Source organism: Bufo gargarizans, chromosome 6 (genome assembly GCF_014858855.1).
Source record: "Bufo gargarizans isolate SCDJY-AF-19 chromosome 6, ASM1485885v1, whole genome shotgun sequence".
NCBI lineage: Eukaryota > Metazoa > Chordata > Amphibia > Anura > Bufonidae > Bufo > Bufo gargarizans.
In genome coordinates, this window is record NC_058085.1 from 237,389,491 (window position 1) to 237,407,688 (window position 18,198).

At 44.3% G+C, this 18,198-nt stretch overlaps 1 protein-coding gene across 1 annotated transcript in view; it reads right to left on the reverse strand.

Moving 5' to 3' along the window:
- LOC122942101 (zinc finger protein 252-like) overlaps positions 1 to 14,952 on the reverse strand; it is an 81,359-nt gene extending 66,407 nt beyond the window's left edge. The window contains exons 1-4 of the mRNA XM_044299597.1: positions 14,839 to 14,952; positions 10,741 to 10,858; positions 10,460 to 10,621; positions 582 to 702 (exon numbers count right to left, since the gene is read on the reverse strand). Coding sequence (XP_044155532.1) covers positions 582 to 702; positions 10,460 to 10,621; positions 10,741 to 10,818 — 361 coding nt within the window. The 5' untranslated portion in view covers positions 10,819 to 10,858; positions 14,839 to 14,952. The remainder of the gene's footprint in view (positions 1 to 581; positions 703 to 10,459; positions 10,622 to 10,740; positions 10,859 to 14,838) is intronic.
- Positions 14,953 to 18,198: the final 3,246 nt, after the last annotated feature.

An 18,198-nucleotide genomic window follows, 5' to 3' on the forward strand; every position in this document is an offset into this window, starting at 1 on the left:
CATGTCCCCTCACTATTATAGGGTTTTCAGGTGTGACACAGTCTTAGGTACGTGGGCATACAATCGTCTACCTTTGAGACCCTTGTATGTGCTTAGCAGTCAGGGTGAGCTCTTAGGGTTTTATATGCTCCTTAGTTTGGGATCAAGCCAGTCGGATGTTTATTTATGACTTCCAGCTATCTGCAACATCATCCGTGATACAAAGCTCCTACTCATACAAAGGCAGACATCCAACTAACCCTTGCTCCCAACTCCAGTATAAGAAGAGCCATGGGGCCACACCCAGCTCCACCTTGCACACTCCTTTAACCCTAAACAAACCAAAATAGGAAGGAACAGCTTTAAAGGGGAAAGGTAAAATCATGCTAACAACACGTAGCCACCAGCAACAAGCATGCACGGCAAAAGTGTCACGGTCCACTACCACCAGACCATGACAGCAGTGACAGTATAGTGGATAATTTATAATAATTATAATAGACAACTAATATTGGGATTACAACCAACACCAAGCAACCTATACGAAAGGCACAAGTGAATACAACCTAAGAAATCATAAACCTCCAAAGAAGTGCTCTTACCTGGTGATATGAGAGTCTGGTGATTCTCCATAACGTCCTCATACTGATCCTTGTGTCCTTCTAAATACTCCCACTCCTCCATGGAGAAATAGACGGTGACATCCTGATATCTAATAGGAACCTGGCACACAAAGATACAAACTCAGCTGGCAAAATGGGTCAACTACAGAACTTTGGAGCCATTGTGGCTTCCGTAGCAGAATCAGCCCACACCTGGTTGTGGAAACAGCCCGTAATCTTGAAGTTTCTTCCAGACTTCCATTTTAATCATACCTTGTAAATACAGTAGACTACTTATCTACATATATTCTGATAATACAATCAACTTCTGCGCTACAGCTTCAACATCTCCATTAGAAAAATGTCCTAGAATCATATGACAACACAATTTACATCTATGGCGGAATTTACTATTATTGCAGTAAGATCTGTTTTAATTTGATTCAAAATATCCAATTATGTTTGTTATGTAAAATAATGCACCAAGAAGGAGTATTTGGAATCAAATGAAAATTTCTATGTGTGAATGTAAAGATGATATACACTCACCTAAAGAATTATTAGGAACACCATACTAATACGGTGTTGGACCCCCTTTTGCCTTCAGAACTGCCTTAATTCTACGTGGCATTGATTCAACAAGGTGCTGATAGCATTCTTTAGAAATGTTGGCCTATATTGATAGGATAGCATCTTGCAGTTGATGGACATTTGAGGGATGCACATCCAGGGCACGAAGCTCCCGTTCCGCCACATCCCAAAGATGCTCTATTAGGTTGGGATCTGGTGACTGTGGGGCCATTTTAGTATAGTGAACTCATTGTCATGTTCAAGAAACCAATTAGAAATGATTCGAGCTTTGTGACATGGTGCATTATCCTGCTGGAAGTAGCCATCAGAGGATGGGTACATGGTGGTCATGAAGGGATGGACATGGTCAGAAACAATGCTCAGGTAGCCTGTGGCATTTAAACGATGGCCAATTGGCACTAAGGAGCCTAAAGTGTGCCCAGAAAACATCCCACACACCATTACACCTGCACAGTGGTAACAAGGCATGATGGATACATGTTCTAATTCTGTTTACGCCAAATTCGGACTCTACCATTTGAATGTCTCAACAGAAATCGAGACTCATCAGACCAGGCAACATTTTTCCAGTCTTCAGCAGTCCAATTTTGGTGAGCTCGTGCAAATTGTAGCCTCTTTTTCCTATTTGTAGTGGAGATGAGTGGTGCCCGGTGGGGTCTTCTGCTGTTGTAGCCCACCTTTCTTTCCTATTCTGACATTCAGTTTGGAGTTCAGGAGATTGTCTTGACCAGGACCACAACCCTACATGCATTGCAGCAACTGCCATGTGATTGGTTGACTAGAAAATCGCATTAATGAGAAATAGAACAGGTGTTCCTAATAATTCTTTAGGTGAGTGTATGTAAGGGTTTACAAAATTAGAGCGAAATGATAGGTTTATTGGGGAAAAGAGGCTGTAGTAGCCACTTCTAGCCTGGAAACAAGATGAGATAAAGCTAGGCATGAAGGCATACAGGTTTCATATGGTATCCTGCAGCACCGCTGCAGCTGGGCCTGTAGATCCTGCACACTTGTAGGATAGCGAAGCTGGCATCCCAACTGTCTGATTAGCAATAAATCTGGCGACTGGGCAGGCCAAGGAAGTGTGGTGGGCACATTCCTGGGAAACCCTTGCTGTGTGTGGACAAGTATTATCCTGGTGAAAAATGCCAGTTGGAAGCAGAGGCCATGAGAGGTCTCTCACTGTAGCTTAAGCAGAAGGGGCAGGTAGAAGATGTGGTGCATACACTTTCCACAAGTGTGCTACCACGTGAGTTAGGGCATTCTTAAAACTTATTGTGTCTAAGTAGTCAGTTGGTGCTACTAGTAAGGTCCTAAGGTATCAGAGAAGAGAGTTCTTCTAATGCTACATGTAATGTGTTTGTGGTGGGCCTAGCCCAATGTATTACTGTAGAAAGAACTGTAGTATAGGAATGGGTCTGGTGTGCTCAGTCCACCCAGCGATTTGGGGAGTGTCAGTGTCGAGAAACATAGTCTGAGCCGTTTGTTTTTCCAAATATAGTTTGAGAAGAGTGATCTGACTTTTAGAAAATAGGTCTTTGGGACCTTGATTGGTAGCATCTGGAACAGATAAAGGAATTTATGCAGGATGAGTCCCATTAGTAAGTTTTTCCTTCCAATCCAGGATATGAAGGGAGCGGACCAGAATTGTATTTCATGGAGAGAGTTTTGTAATAGTTGTAGGTAGTTGAGTTTGATCAAGTCGGACCAACGTGCGCTGAGTTTATTCCCTAAATACGTTATGTGGCTTTTTGGCAATTTAAATGGGAATTGCCTTTCAAGAGTGTTCTTAAGGTCTTGAGAGATATTTATGCTTAATGCCTCTGATTTTTCTAAGTTTATTTTGTAGTTGGAAAGGGAACCAAATACGTTAAATGTGTCCAGCGCTGCTGGTAGTTCTTTTGTAGGGTCAGTGAGAATTAAAAGAAGGTCATCAGCGAAGGCTGCCCCTTTATGATCTACTGCGGTGACCGCATATCCTGCTATGGCAGGATGTGGCCTTATGCTCTGAATCAGAGTTTCCATCAGTAAGATGAAAAGCGAAGGAGACAGTGGACAACCTTGCCGAATACCATTTAAAGGGGTTGTCTGGGTTCAGAGCTGAACCCGGACATACCCTTATTTTCACCCAGACAGCCTCCCTGAGGCTAGTATCGGAGCATCTCATGCTCCAATGCGCTCCCTTGCACTGCGCAAGATTGCGCAAGGCACAGGCTCTTTCATTTATCATAACACACTGCCGGAAGGAAGCTTCCGTCCGGCAGTATGTTTGGTGATGTCACAGGCTCTAATGGACGTTTTACTGGCTAGGGCAGCGCTAAAGCCCGCCCATCAGTGCCGGTGACGTCACCGGGATTCCTGGCAGCCCCATGGAGAGCCCCGGTATGTCACCGGAACTCCTAAAAATGCCTTTGCCCTGCGCGATTTAGCGCAGGGCAAAGGAGAGCATTGGAGCATAAACTGCTCTGATGCTCAAGTCAGGGGGGCTGCCTGGGTGAAAATGGGGATATGTCCGGGTTCAGCTCTGAACCCGGAACAACCCCTTTAAGATGTCGAACGAGTCTGACAGCAGGCCATTGACTCAAACTCTTGTGTAGGGGCTGGAGTATAGTTGAGAGATGGCTTTGATAAAGGAATCAAGGATCTTAAAATAGAGTAGAGTTTCAGTCATGAAGGTCTAGTCCACCCTGTTAAAGGCTTTCTCAGCATCCGTGCCAAGGGGAGCAAGATATGTTAATGTGTTGCATAAGATGGAGAAGTCTGATGGAATTATTATTGCCCTTTCTGCCCTTTACAAAGCCGACTTGTTCAGGGGAGACAAGATTAGGTAACAGGGGACTCAGACACTGCGCTACGAGCCTGACAAAAACCTTTAGGTCATTGTCTAACAGAGATATTGGTCTATAATTACTGCATAGTTCTGGATCTTTCCCCTCTTTGTGTATAAGGGAGATATGTGCTTCAAGTGTCTGTTTCTGTAATGCAGAGCCCTGCAGCACAGCGTTACAGATGTGAAGGAGGTGGGGTTGGAGAATCTCTCGTAGGGATTTGTAGTATGAAATAGGGAGACCATCAGGACCCAGGGTTATTTAACCGTAGGGCTCTTCGATAGGATGGACTGGACCTCGAGCAGCATGAAAGGTCTGCTGATTTCTCTTTGCTAGTCCTCTGACAATGTCAGGAGATGAAGAGAAGAGAGGAAGCGTTTGATATTCTCTCGTCTCGTGGCTGTTTGGTCGTTTGTGTCTTGTGCCCTCAGTTGAAATAAAGTTTTATAATAGTGACAGAATGCATCTGATGAGCCTTTAGTGTCTGTGACTGGTGAACCTGTATGGTGTGTGTGCTTTGCGTTTCTTAATGAGAGAGTATCAGTTTGGATACCTTATCACTATGTACGAATAGTCTATGTTTCCATGACATATAAGATTTAGCCGATTGTACATTCAGGATATCTCTTAGTTGCTGCCTTTTGGACACTAGTGTTTGGAGAATATCCCTAGAGCTAGAGGATTTGTGTGTGAGTTCTAGTTTTGGATCTCACCGTATAACTCCGTTTCTTGTCTAGATCTATTAAGATGTGAAGCTATTGAAATAAATTTGCCTCGGATGACAACTTTGTGAGCTTCCCAAATTGTGGTGTAGGTTAGCGTGTCATCAGCGTTCTGATTAAAGTAGTCTCTAAGGGCGTTTTCTATGAGGCTTTTATATTGAACGTTGGAAAGAAGGGATTCATTTAGTCTCCAAGTAGACTTGCAGATGTTGCCAAGTGATGTGCATAAAAGTAGGATTGAGTAATCCGAATGCACACTGGGAACTATAGTTACTTCTCTTCCGGTCAAGAGCGCTGGGAGCCGGAGTAATAGGTATACTTCTCTTCCGGTCAAGAGCGTTGGGAGCCGGAGTAATAGGTAATCTATGTGCCCGTACGATTGTTGTACGGGGGAAAAGTAAGTGTAATCTCTGTCTGCTGGATGAATATGTCTCCAGGTATCATATCCATGGAATAAAAACAGCTGATACCTAAAAGGTCCCAGAGGTGGACCACCTTTTGGGACAATGGGGTCCTGTGACTCCCATTCATGCAGACCTCTACTGCATGGCCCTCTCCACTGAAGTCTCTGGTAGCTTTTAAAGACCTCTTCTTTTATAAAAAGCCATTTGTATTGGGCCTGTGGTATTATGGAGGTAAAAAGCATGCCCTTTTCATGCATAATGACATACACAACATGACCTGAGAAGTCTCAGTGACAAATAACAACTTCATGCCTCTTTATACTATATATTGGCAAGATGAGAGAGGTATTTCTGGAGTGATCTCACCCCTCATTAATGGTACGGCTACAGGGTGACACTGGTTGTTCGTCAGCTATCATGGCCCAGATTGCAGAGTAGCAATGATCCCCTAGAAATGTATGGGAATGCAGCAAGAGTCATACAAAAAGAAACAGGTCTGTTGAATTTTTGGCAACTCATGCTGCAATCCCATTCATTGCTCTGGGATCATTGCTACTCTGCGATCCGGGCCGTGACTGCTGTACTATGACCAGTGCCGCTGTGTAGTCTCACCCTAAAATACGGAAACCATCCACAAAGGAAAGGCTCCGAAATGTAGATGTCAAAATCAAGGACCTGACTGGTAGTAGTAAATTACCTTAAGTCATGGCCATCATGTCCCCACTGTTGTGACAACAGTTTTGTTGTGTTAAAGGGGTTAGCCCGTTACCTATATTGATTATCTATCCTCAGGATACCAGATTGGCGGGGGTCCGACACATAGTACACAGATGTCAGATGTAGCAGAGCTGAGCATGGCTTATAACCTGTAGCTATACATAAAACTGCTGGTAAACTTATCCTTACTCACAGCCCAAATGGCAAACTCAGCGCTGCTACATAAAGTAGATAAATAAAGTAATGTGTGCCCCTGAGCCAGCAGCTATTACCCACTGGTGCCAGGTTACCTGGGCTTCTGGCTGAGCTTACCCTTTTTCATCAGTAGTATCCTCTATGAGAATTTTGCTTTTGTTCAGCTTCCACATGGTCCAGGGACAGGGACAATACGATTCAACCGACAGTCAACACTTTGCAGGGCACAGCAGTATCTCCATATAAGCCCTAAGCACGTGCTCCGCGAAAGGAGGAGTGGAGAGGCTGAAGGATCGCAGGGAGATGGGATGTAAATAAGAAACAGATCAGGAACAATGAATAGAATGAAGGGGGAGGCCTGATGTAAGGTCAGGGGGCCGCAGTCTTGAAGTCAGCACTTCCCTCTATCTCACTAGGGCTGAGGGCATGGCGTCTGTGCAAGATTACAATATGTAATGAGGGCATGTAAACAGCGTCTGTCTAAAAGGCATTCATTAACATACAATAGCAGCAGCAGGGTCACCGGCCCACTGCATTGTAAAAGGCAATCGGCCCACCAGGAAGTGTCCCGGTGGAGTACATTGCCCATCCGCCCCTTGCAGAAGGGGCTAAATCTTGAAATATGGCTGTTATAGATAAGAGAATCTGAGGATCTTGCATTCTGTATGATTTATCATCATCTGCCATTTGCAGATGATATCTCTGGGGGATTCAGCAGGTTTGGGTTTTGGTCTCAAAGCTCGGTGTGCTCTTTTAATGACCAGTAAAACTGCTTTTCAGCATCCTCCAGTAGGCCTGAGAATATGTCTGCTAAAGTAGTCGTAATGTCTGTGGCTTCAACAGATTCTGGGACACCTCTAACTCTCAAGTTGTTACGTCTGTTGTGATTTTCTAGATCTTCCATAGTGGCATACAGCTTGTTAAAGTGTGCCTCTTGTATTTGGATGTTTGAAGCTACTGCCGCCGAGAGGTTTATGACAGATGTCCGCATTTGCTCAAGTGTGTCATTCCTGTGGCCCAGGTGTTGGAGGTTTTGTTTGATCTTTATGCAATAAGCAATGGGGACCAGGGAGGAGGTGACTAGGTGGGTAATGAATGTTCTAGAGATTGGTTTGCTTCAGAGTATTCGCCACCATTATCGCTAGCATGTTCTGAGTCTGAAGCTGGAGTGTCTCTGGGTGACAGTGCTTTGGATGTCGCCATAGTGTTTTGTTTAGTCAGGAACTTATCCATGTCAGAATGGGAAGATGATGTAGTTATCTCTTGCTCTATTTTAGGCGTTTTGTAGCCAACCTTCACCATAATAATCTCTTGTAGTCTAGGAGTATACCTGAGGTCCCCCGATAATAGGATGGGAGGTTCACATTATATTGTCAAGTCTCTTGACTAAGTATGGGGGGGGGGTAAGAGAGATCGTTTGATGTCATGTAGATCCTGTAGGGGATCTGAAAAATTGGAGCAATGCTCCTAGTTGGCGGATATGGTGCGGTAGGACTTGTGAGATTTGTAGCAGTGGTGAGGGCGGATAGGCCTCTTTAGCCTGACTTGTAGCTGGGGTCCAGTTGGCTATTGGGTCTGGTGAGTGTTATAAGTCTCTCCCACCTCCCCTGATGTATTAGAGGTCAGGGTGTCGCTGCTCTAAGGTCTGCCGCTGGCCTGCGAGCTATGGTGCACTCTCCCACCCACACTCAAGTGCCGCAGTATCACTATGGCGTGGGGGGGTCTGCGGCTCAATATGTCCCTCCAGTGCCCAACCTGCAACCTGTGTATGCTCCGGCACCTCGTGCAGTCGGTTTTCTTATCCTGGGACTGGGCTGACCTGCTGTCTGTGGAAGTCCGCATCCGTGTGCTTCAGACTCGGCCAGGTCCCTCCTTCCCCGCTGCCGCCTCTGTGGTTGTCTTCTGGACAACAGGTCCCGGCTCCGTCTGTCAACAGGTCTTCAGGATCAGGACGGCTCCATTAGGGATGCAGGAGGCTTCTGGTACTCAAGGTCGGGGGCTGCAGCCGGGTAATAGGCCGCGATTCAGTTAGATATCTAAGCTGCTCCCAGAATGGGTGGTCCCAGAATCCGCTAGTACACTGAGGCCCGGTAGAGAAGGATGGAGCTCTCTGAGGCACTGGCTGGTGATAGATTAATATTTACTCGGAGGAGCCAAGTTTCCTGCAGCCTTTCACTCCGCTCCCAAAACCTCCTAACAGGTAGGTCAGAATGACCTAGATGGCGAGCAATTCATTGAAACAACCATCAGGCTTCTCTCAGTCCAATGATGTGCCACATCTCAAAGTCTGTCAACTTGGCAAAATGTCTTTGAGTGTGTCATAGAGGAATGTCTAGCAGTCAATGATCTCTCACCAAGAGGTACATTAACCAAGATTAGCTTCTGAGAGCCTTTTTATTGGGCAGCTGGATAAGTACTTTCATGCCCTTTTGTGGCAAGATCCATTGTTTAATCGGACCACACCTGTATTCATTTACATATCTGCCTGATACATAACTTCATGCTGAGCTTTGTAGCCACCTGACGTTTCTATCTGGGCGAGTTATTTTTTTTGTCAATGAGTGTATTAGCCTCTTCCCACCCTGTAGTGCAGCAATTTATTTAATGCAGACCAACGTACTAGTACATCACTGTGGTGACTCAGTCCCATACGTTCTGCTTTATTATGGGCTATCCAGAGATAATATGTCATAGATAATAAAAAACTAAACTACATCATAAAATGGTTTAGATTGCTTCTGTAAATTACAAAAAAAAATAGAAACATGATACATTCCATTTAGGGCTGGATTGAAGCCAGTGTTAAGTGTTAGGCTCGTGAAGTGTTTGCGGGCCACTTCTGAGGCTGTAGAAGGTCAGTCTGAAGGGAAGGAGAGGAGCGAATGGTGCTGAGGTAAAACTCAGGGGAGGCTATATCTGGGTCTATTGCTGGGTGATTAATTGAATTCCTTATAAGTATGCATGATTCTGGATTTACCCAGAACCACTAAATGTATATCAGTCCCACACGTGTTTCATCAGCCTCTCTAGAGAATAAAATGGTTCCTGCCTCGGCACTCCAAACCCACCTCAGCCGGTCCTCCCAAACGATGGCTCTGTGCAACCCTACACCAGCCTGGTTTGTTTTCCCTCTGGATTTGAATACAGAGGGAAAACAAACCAGGCTGGTGTAGGGTTGCACAGAGCTATCGTTTGGGGCGCCGAGGCAAGAACCATTTTATTCTCCTAAAGCGATCCTCCGAAGGGACTGGATATCACTTCTGAGGAACCCAACACCCTGAGGCAGCACACCCAGGAACTGGATCTCGCCTGTCAAGCCCTCAATAGTGTTACGCCTATTCCAGCGTAACCAGACAAGGTGAGCCTTTTATTTGCTTTATTGGTTACCCAGTGTGAACATACTACTCTATTGTGCACCATTTCTATCAAGCCATAGGCACGTCCGTCACCTTTAACTCATCGGCCTCTCTGAACACAGTACCCACCCTATGAATTTACAAGTATGGAGTTTGCCTGTGTCCTCAGACATGTATTACCATCTGTAGTATTTAATGCAAAGGGCACAGATAATGAGCAGCAATGAGCTGGAGCTGTGGAGTTTGTACTGCTGATGCACAATGCAGCTACCCTGGTACTCAGCTCTCTGTTGCACTTTTAGTTATAAATCAGGACACATGAAGACCATCTGAGTCCAACAACAAGCCTGAAACAGCTGTCAAGGTCTGGGCAGCTGCTTGCAAATCAGAAAAGGTAAACTCCAAACTCTGCCCTAAATTAACAACAAACAGTCTGAGGCTACTTTCACACCTGCGTTCAGGTGTCCGCTCGTGAGCTCCGTTTGAAGGGGCTCACAAGCGGCCCTGAACGCAGCCGTCTGGCCCTAATGCATTCTCAGTGGAGGCGGATCCACTGAGAATGCATCCGTCTGCCAGCGCTCAGCCTCCGCTCCGCTCAGTGAGCGGACACCTGAACGCTGCAAGCAGCGTTCGGGTGTCTGCCTGGCCGTGCGGAGGCGAGCGGATCCGTTCCGACTTATAATGGAAGTCAATGGGGACGGATCCGCTTGAAGATGACACCATATGGCTCAATCTTCAAGCGGATCCGTCCCCCATTGACTTTCAATGTAAAGTCTGAACGGATCCGCTCAGGCTACTTTCACACTTAGAAAAAATTTCTAAGTTATAATGCAGACGGGTCCGTTCTGAACGGAGCCACCGTCTGCTAGTGTGAAAGTAGCCTGATGTCATGTTTCGCACGTATGTAGAACCCAAACCCACCAGTAGTGCCCCCATAAAATGTAGCAATAGGTTCCCATTTAAAGTGCCACCAGCACCCACAACTACTAAGCTTTTGTGTCACTGTATCTGCTATTGTGTTGTTGAACCACTTGAGAAATCTACCAAACACTAAACAACGCTCACCTCTCCAGTCAGCAGGTCAATGATCTTGTTGGTGAGGTCTAGGATCTTCTGCTCATTGTTCCTCTCATTCATCCCTGAGTGAGGTGGAGGCAGCATTATAGGGACCCTATTCCTGCTCCTTATGTCACCCTCCTCAGTCATCTTCTGCACTACTATGTAATCCTGTGCATGGAGAGAGACATTGATTTTACTTTTTACATTACTTCAACTCTCCTGTTATGTCCTTGCTGTATTAAGAGATACAAGACATGAAATGTGACATCATGTCCAGGATCCCTCACCTCTCCAGTCAGCAGGTAGATGATCTCTAGGGTCAGGCTTAATATTCTCTCAGCCATATGTTTTCTGTCCTTGTCCATTCTTAAAAGGATAGTCAGGAAAATGTCTCGCTTAATGAACCTGAAAGGAAAATGAGAGAGAGTCATAGAAAAAATAAAAAATACTATACACAGGGTGGCCCATGAAAAAGTAGTCCACCTACAGCGATAGTATGACAAATCACAAAATATGCTGACAGTGTTCCCCATTCACATCTATGCATCTTTGGGCACATCGGATTATGTTGGCCGATACTGCTTGCAGCTCTACAGCAGTGATGCTGCAGAAGAAAAAATGTCCTGCATTTTCCAACAAGATAGGACAACATGCCTCACCTCACGGATCTCACTGGCACGGGTTTATGAACTGTTTACAGAGGAGCGAACTGTGAGCAAGGGGTTATGGCCACCACATTCCCCAGACTTGTCCACATTTTTATCTGTGAGGAAATATAAAACAGAAAGTGTCCACTAACAATCCACATCCCCTGGATGAACTTCAGAAGAACATCACAAACATCATACGCAGTATCAGTGCTGAAGAGCTGTATCAGCCAGCATCATCCGACGTGCCCAAATATGCTTAGATGTGATCGGGGAACACTGTCAGCATCTTTTGTGACTTGTGGGTAATAAAAAAAAATAATCCACTTGCTCGTTCATCTTGTCATACTATTGCTGGAGACGGCCTACTTTTGGTAGGCCATCCTTTATAAAGTAGATAGACAATTAATAGTCTAATTATATGTGATTTTTCTCATGTGTCCAGATTAATCAGGATTTATGTGAGGCAGCACTACAGATATCCATCACTCTTGGCTTGGAATACATACTGATTATCATCATAAACAATAAAGGAGGAGACACTTCAGGATGGGTCTCTGCAGACCAGGATACCATCCTGTGCTGCCACCAACCATCTGGTAACACATATGTCTTTCTGTGTTTTCTGGCTGCTCACATGTATTTTTCATGTATTCATCTATTGCACTGGAGTCCTAGAAATATAACCAAACATTTATGGTACACATGTTCGATATGCTATAAATATTTGAGTCGGTAATACCACTTCAAGTTTTATTTTTGGCTATTTGGATTGGTTCAGTCTGACAATGTAGCCCCCAACCAGAAAAAAAAATTGAGCACAGCGAGCTTCCCCCAAAATGTGTCATTTAAAGGGGTTGTCTTACAAAACAACCGTGCCGTTTTTTGGGATCCGCAAAAAACGGATGCCGCCCCTGTGCCTTCCGCAATTTGCGGAACGGAACAGGGGGCCCATTATAGAAATGCCTATTCTTGTCTGCAAAACGGACAAGAATAGGACATGCCTTATAATTTTTGCGGGGCCACGGAACAGAGTAACAGAGTGCAGTCCGCATCTTTTGCGGACCCATTCAAATTAATGGTTCCGTATAAGGAATAAAAAAAACGGCCCGTATACGGAACGCAAAAAACGTTTGTGTGCATGAGCCCTTAGCTACATGTAGACATACACTCTATAAAATACACACTGTAGGATATCAACAGATAAGTCTACCTTCACATCTGCGTATTTCATTCTGGCAGGCTGCTTCGTCAGAGAACAGCCTGCCGGAATGAACCGGATGCAAACGCAATGTCCTCCGGTGACATTTATGTATAATGGGGTCCGGCAGACACTCCGTTCGCATCAGGCTGACAAGCTGAGAACCCGCTGGACACAAACTGATGCATGCTGCAGTTTGTGCCCGGACAATCCTCTGCTTGCCTTCAGAACAGGCTACCGGAACACTGCTACCGCAGATGTGAAGGTAGCCGTAGACACATCTAAACACAGATAAATACTGACATTTATATATATTACATGTATAAACAGTAAGGTAAAAAAATAAGGACACCCTGGTGTTATTTTATATTTTCTAACGTGGTACACTCAATCTTGGATTTTTTGGTAATCTACCCAGAAAAAAAAATGCGGATTTCTATATTTTTTAAAATAATTTATTTATCCAAAATTATTAACAAATATGCCATAATTTTTTATGGAAAACATGCCCTGACTTTCTGGAATAGAAAACCCCATTTGGGTGCATTCACATGTGGCAGATTTTGTTGTTGTTGAAAATTTCAGTAAGGGCTCTTTCACACCTGCGTTCTTGTCTTCCGGCACAGAGTTCCGTCGTCGGGGCTCTATGCCGGAAGAATCCTGATCAGGATTATCCCCATGCATTCTGAATGGAGTGAAATCCGTTAAGGATGCATCAGGATGTCTTCAGTTCCGGACCGGAACGTTTTTTGGCCGGAGAAAATACCGCAGCATGCTGCGCTTTTTGCTCTGGCCAAAAATCCTGAAGACTTGCCGCAAGGCCAGATCCGGAATTAATGCCTATTGAAAGGCATTGATCCGGAGCCGGCCTTAAGCTAAACGTTGTTTCGGCGCATTGCCGGATCCGACGTTTAGCTTTTTCTGAATGGTTACCATGGCTGGCGGGACGCTAAACTCCTGGCAGCCATGGTAAAGTGTAGTGGGGAGCGGGGGAGCAGTATACTTACCATCCGTGCGGCTCCCGGGGCGCTCCAGAGTGACGTCAGGGCGCCCCAAGCGTCCTAGGTGCCATAGTAACACTGAATGCATTTGGAAAACGGATCCGTCTTCAAATGCTTTCAGTACACTTGCGTTTTTCCGGATCCGGCGTGTAATTCCGGCAAGTGGAGTACACGCCGGATCCGGACAACACAAGTGTGAAAGAGGCCTTACTGAAAATCAGTTCCATTTATCTGAATGGGGTTGTGAATACAGCAGAGCAGGGTGGCTCTGGTGCATTAACCCTTTAGATGCCGTAGTCTACTGCAACTGCAGTATCTTAGACAGAGGAATGTGCCCCCCTCTGTCATTTCATCAGAACCCTGCAATGTGATTGCGGGGTCCAGATGGCTGTCATACCATTTGGAAGCCTAACAAAAGCCTCAAAGCCCGCCATGGCTATATGCCTATTACGCTGTTCTAAAGGGACGGCCACACATTTCCATGCACACAAAAGTAAAAAAAAAAAAAAACTGTTAAAAATGGTTAAACTGTCCACTTTTAACTGACTTTTTTTCGCTGATGCCTTTCTGAGAAATGGACAGTAAAAACTGACCCATAAAATTGTATAGGGGCAGTTGGTCAGTGAAAAATGGACACTTCAAAACCCCATAAACTACCATTGGTCTTAAAATGGACTTGTGACGGCCGTTAAAAAAAGCGTACATCACACGTCTGTTTTTCATGTAGCCTCATTTTTTTTATTTTGTATGAAGTTTTTGAAACCAAAACAAGAGGGAAAGAGGGTCAAAAAAAGAGATGTAGATTGAAAATATGCAAAATACAGAAGCAGCCTTTGTACATTCTCCTCACCCCCCACCCAAAAATAAAAGTTAATAACTAAGTTATATTTGCCCCAAAATGATGGTTTCATTGAAAACATCGAGGAAAAAAATGAAAAAGCTCTCCTAATGAGGCAACATAAGAAATATTTTTAGCCCATGTGCACAGCATAGAAAAAGTAGATCGGTTTTGCATAATAGTAATGATCCACAGAATAAATGTAACACATTATTGTGTGAAAGATGTCAATTAAAAAATGCATAAAATGATGTTGGGATTGCTTTATTGCCAATCACAAAACGGCGCCACAGAATAAATAAGACAACTCACCCCACAAAGAAAAAAAAAACATGCCCCTGTGTGGCTACATTAGAGGAAAAATAACAAACGTATGGCGGCTTTCTGAAAGCGGTGACTTAAAAATGAAATAAAATTCTGCAAAACAGGCCTGGTAATGATGGAGTGTAAAAAAAGTTAAGTAAATGCCCCATTACAGTCACGTATCTGTACATTAATATATAAATTGCAATCGTTACACACAAACCCAGTATCATATATACTGTATACACACACTATAGATATACACTGCATACAATACAAACACGTGTTACATTCCTGTAGCTGTACAACTATATACAATAGTACCATCATGTACAGCCCTGTTACATAGGAAGTATAAGGACATAACAATACATACAAGTCACATTTATCCTCACCACTAACTTAGATCAATAGATACAAGAGCCCAGGGAGGAAAGGACCTTTGATGATGTAATGATCATGTGATCAGTCACATGTGTAGGCGGGGTCAAGGGAGACAGTGCTGCTAGAGGAACTAAAGGACCTTTGATGATGTCACAAGTGACCAGTTTCACGTCTAAAAGGAGTCATGTACTAGGCAGCAAAGCCAGAGGAGGTTCATGTTGGGCTCCCATGTTCAGTGGCATGCCCAGGGGGCGGTCCGACCAGCCCCGCCCCCCGGCTCTCAGGGGGTGCCAATGAGCGCTTCAATCAATATAGATGGAAGCGTTCATTGCTGGCGCACAGGGAGCTCCCTGCGCTCTGTCTCTCCCGCAGTGAATGGTGAAGCGGGAAGACTTCTCCCAGCTCCACCATTCAGCTTGCAGGCACTGATCGCGCTGCCGGCCTGTGTGGGCGGAGCCTGAAGCCCGAAAATCTGCATAAGCTCCGCCCACACAGTGCTGCAGACTCGCGATCTGTGTCTGTAGGGGAGAGAGGACTGTGAGCTTTAACAAAGGACATTTCTACCATGGACATGGTGGGGGCACAGAGGGTATTTCTACCATGGAGGGGGCACGGAGGGCATTATTACTACTACAAAGGGGGTACAGAGGGCATTACTACTACAAAGGGGGCACAGAGGGCAATGCTACTACAAAGAGCATTACTAGTATTAGGGTCCACAATGGGCATTACTACTATGGAGGGGGCACAATGGGCATTACTACTATAAATGGGATACAATGGGCATTATAACTATGAAGTGGGCACAGTGGGCATCACTACTGTGAAGGTGGCACAGTGAGCATTATTACTATGAAGGGGGCACAATGGGCATTACTACTATAAAAGTGGCATAATGGGCATGACTACTATGAAGGGAGCGCAGATTGTATTACTATTGTAAAGTGGGTGGGCATAACTGTTATGGGGCACTGAGTGGGCATTATTACTATGAAGGAGCACATAGGGTATTTTTACTGGTATAGGGGCACAGTGAGGGCATAACTACTCTGAAGGTGCACATATAGGGAATTACAACTGTGAAGGGGGCACAGATAGGGCATTACTACATTGAAATGGGCACAGAGAAGGCATAACTACTGTAAGACTGGCACAACGAGGGCATTACATCCGTGAAGGGGACACAATAAAGGGATAAGTACTTTAAAGGGGCACAATGTGGGCATAACTACTGTGAAAGTTGTACAGTGAAGGCATAAACACCTTGAAGGGACACAATATGAGCATAACTACCATGAGAGGGCACATATCTGGACAAAACTACTGTGCAGCTTGTGCAATAAGGGCAATACTACTGTAAGGGGGTACAATTTTTAGTATTGGTGGGGGGTGCCAGAGAAAGGACACCCTAGGCATGCCACTGCTCCTGCTTGTATGACGATGGATAATAGAGATGTGTGTGAGATGCAAAGGCTTCAAGGCACTGGCAGATCCATTTTTCAGCAATGTGCTATGCATACCTCCCAGCTTTTTAAAATCGCAAAGAGGGACTATATGTGTGGCGCGCATCGCGGTAATTTTTTTCATACTAGGCTGCAGCAGGGGATTGGTTAGGCGAGTGAAGTTTCTTTATTATTTTACAGCATGTGGAGGCCCTGGGACAATTTTTTTTTCTTGAGCTTCAATGTCCATTTAAATATTAGCGCATAAATCATCAGATTATAGATATATTCCCAAATACCTTTCATTAGATATAATGGATTGTTTTGTCTAGGGAGAAATCATTAGGAGAAACAAAAAGGCCGCCGTCCTATTAGTTCACACAAAACTTGTCCTAATCACACAGGAGGACGCGTTACTTCACAACACTGAGGTAAAGAGCTGCCTCATCCTCCTCTCTGCTCTACCTGTCAGGGATTATGATCCTGAATACAGTTTAAAATGACCTTCAGCTGAATCTCTAGTAATAAAGTTCATGAGGAGACATGAAGTATAGAGCGGACGGACAGGACAGACTGTGGTAATGGAGACTGTAAACAAGTGCTGCTAGCCACATCTACTCATGAACTCCATTGCTACAGAGATTCAGCTAAAGTTCTTATCAGCTGTATTCAGGATCATAATCCCTGACAAGTAGGAGAGGATCTTGTTTTATATGTATCGAATGTGCCTTTACCTGGCATTTAAACACTCTCCTTTGCACCTGGTAGCCTCCATCACATGGTCTGATATGGGTGTGGCTTACAGTCTTGCTTTGTTCACATTGCACTAGTTGTCCTGCTGGGCGGTTGTGTGGAAGCTTGGCTGTGAGCTGGATTTCATCACCTTCAGACCTTGTTCACACCATAGGTAGCGTAGTGGTAGGACCCCTTGCCATGCTGAGAACCGTGACGTGGTGCATGATGGGCTCCGATGTGTTCCTGACAGGAATATATTGGCAAAAGTCTCTCAGCTTTTAATATCTGCTTGTATGACCAGCTAGTATAGTCAGTGGCATATCCCTTTGGTGCATTTATATTTTTTCCTGTGATTTATATATTTTTATCCGTTTGCTGCGGTCCACATGCGGTGGGACTGCTCCCCCAATGAGAAACACACTACAGTGTTAGGGGTCTGAGCAGTTCCCCCATATTGACCACTATATTTCTGTGATTCTATTTATATTACAGTGTTCACTGTGCTCTAAAAATGACATGACTTCCTTATTCTGCAGGTCAATCCGATTACGGCAATACCAGATTTGTATAGTTTTTATTTTGTTAATACTTTTAAAGAAATTGAAAACAAATCCACATTTTCTTTGCACCACCATTTTTTATTGTTTGTTTTTATATGTAAAATTGGGGAAGGGGATGATTTTTGTTTTTTTAAAACCTTTTTCTTACTTTTTATATATTAACTTTAAACCCTCTTAGGGGACTAGAACCTGGGAGTTTGTAATCTCTTGTCCCATATACTACAGGAGAAACTCGAAAAATTAGAATATTGTGCAAAAGTCCATTTATTTCAGCAATGCAAATTAAAAGGAATTGCATTAATGCAGCTTAAAATTAGAATATTGTGAAAAGGTTCAATATTCTAGGCTCAAAGTGTCACACTCCAGTCAGCTAATTAATCCATACCCCCTGAGCAAAGGGGACCTTAAAATTGTGACTTTGGGGTTTCATAAGCTGTAAGCCATAATCATCCAAATTATAACAAATAAAGGCTTGAAATATCTCACTTTGCATGTAATGAGTCTCATATGTTCGTTTCACCTTGTAAGTTGCATTACTGAAATAAATGAACTTTGCCCAATATTAAAATATTTTGAGTTTCACCTGTATAATAGAGAACTATCTTTTATAGGATTCTGCCACTCTGCCTCCTGA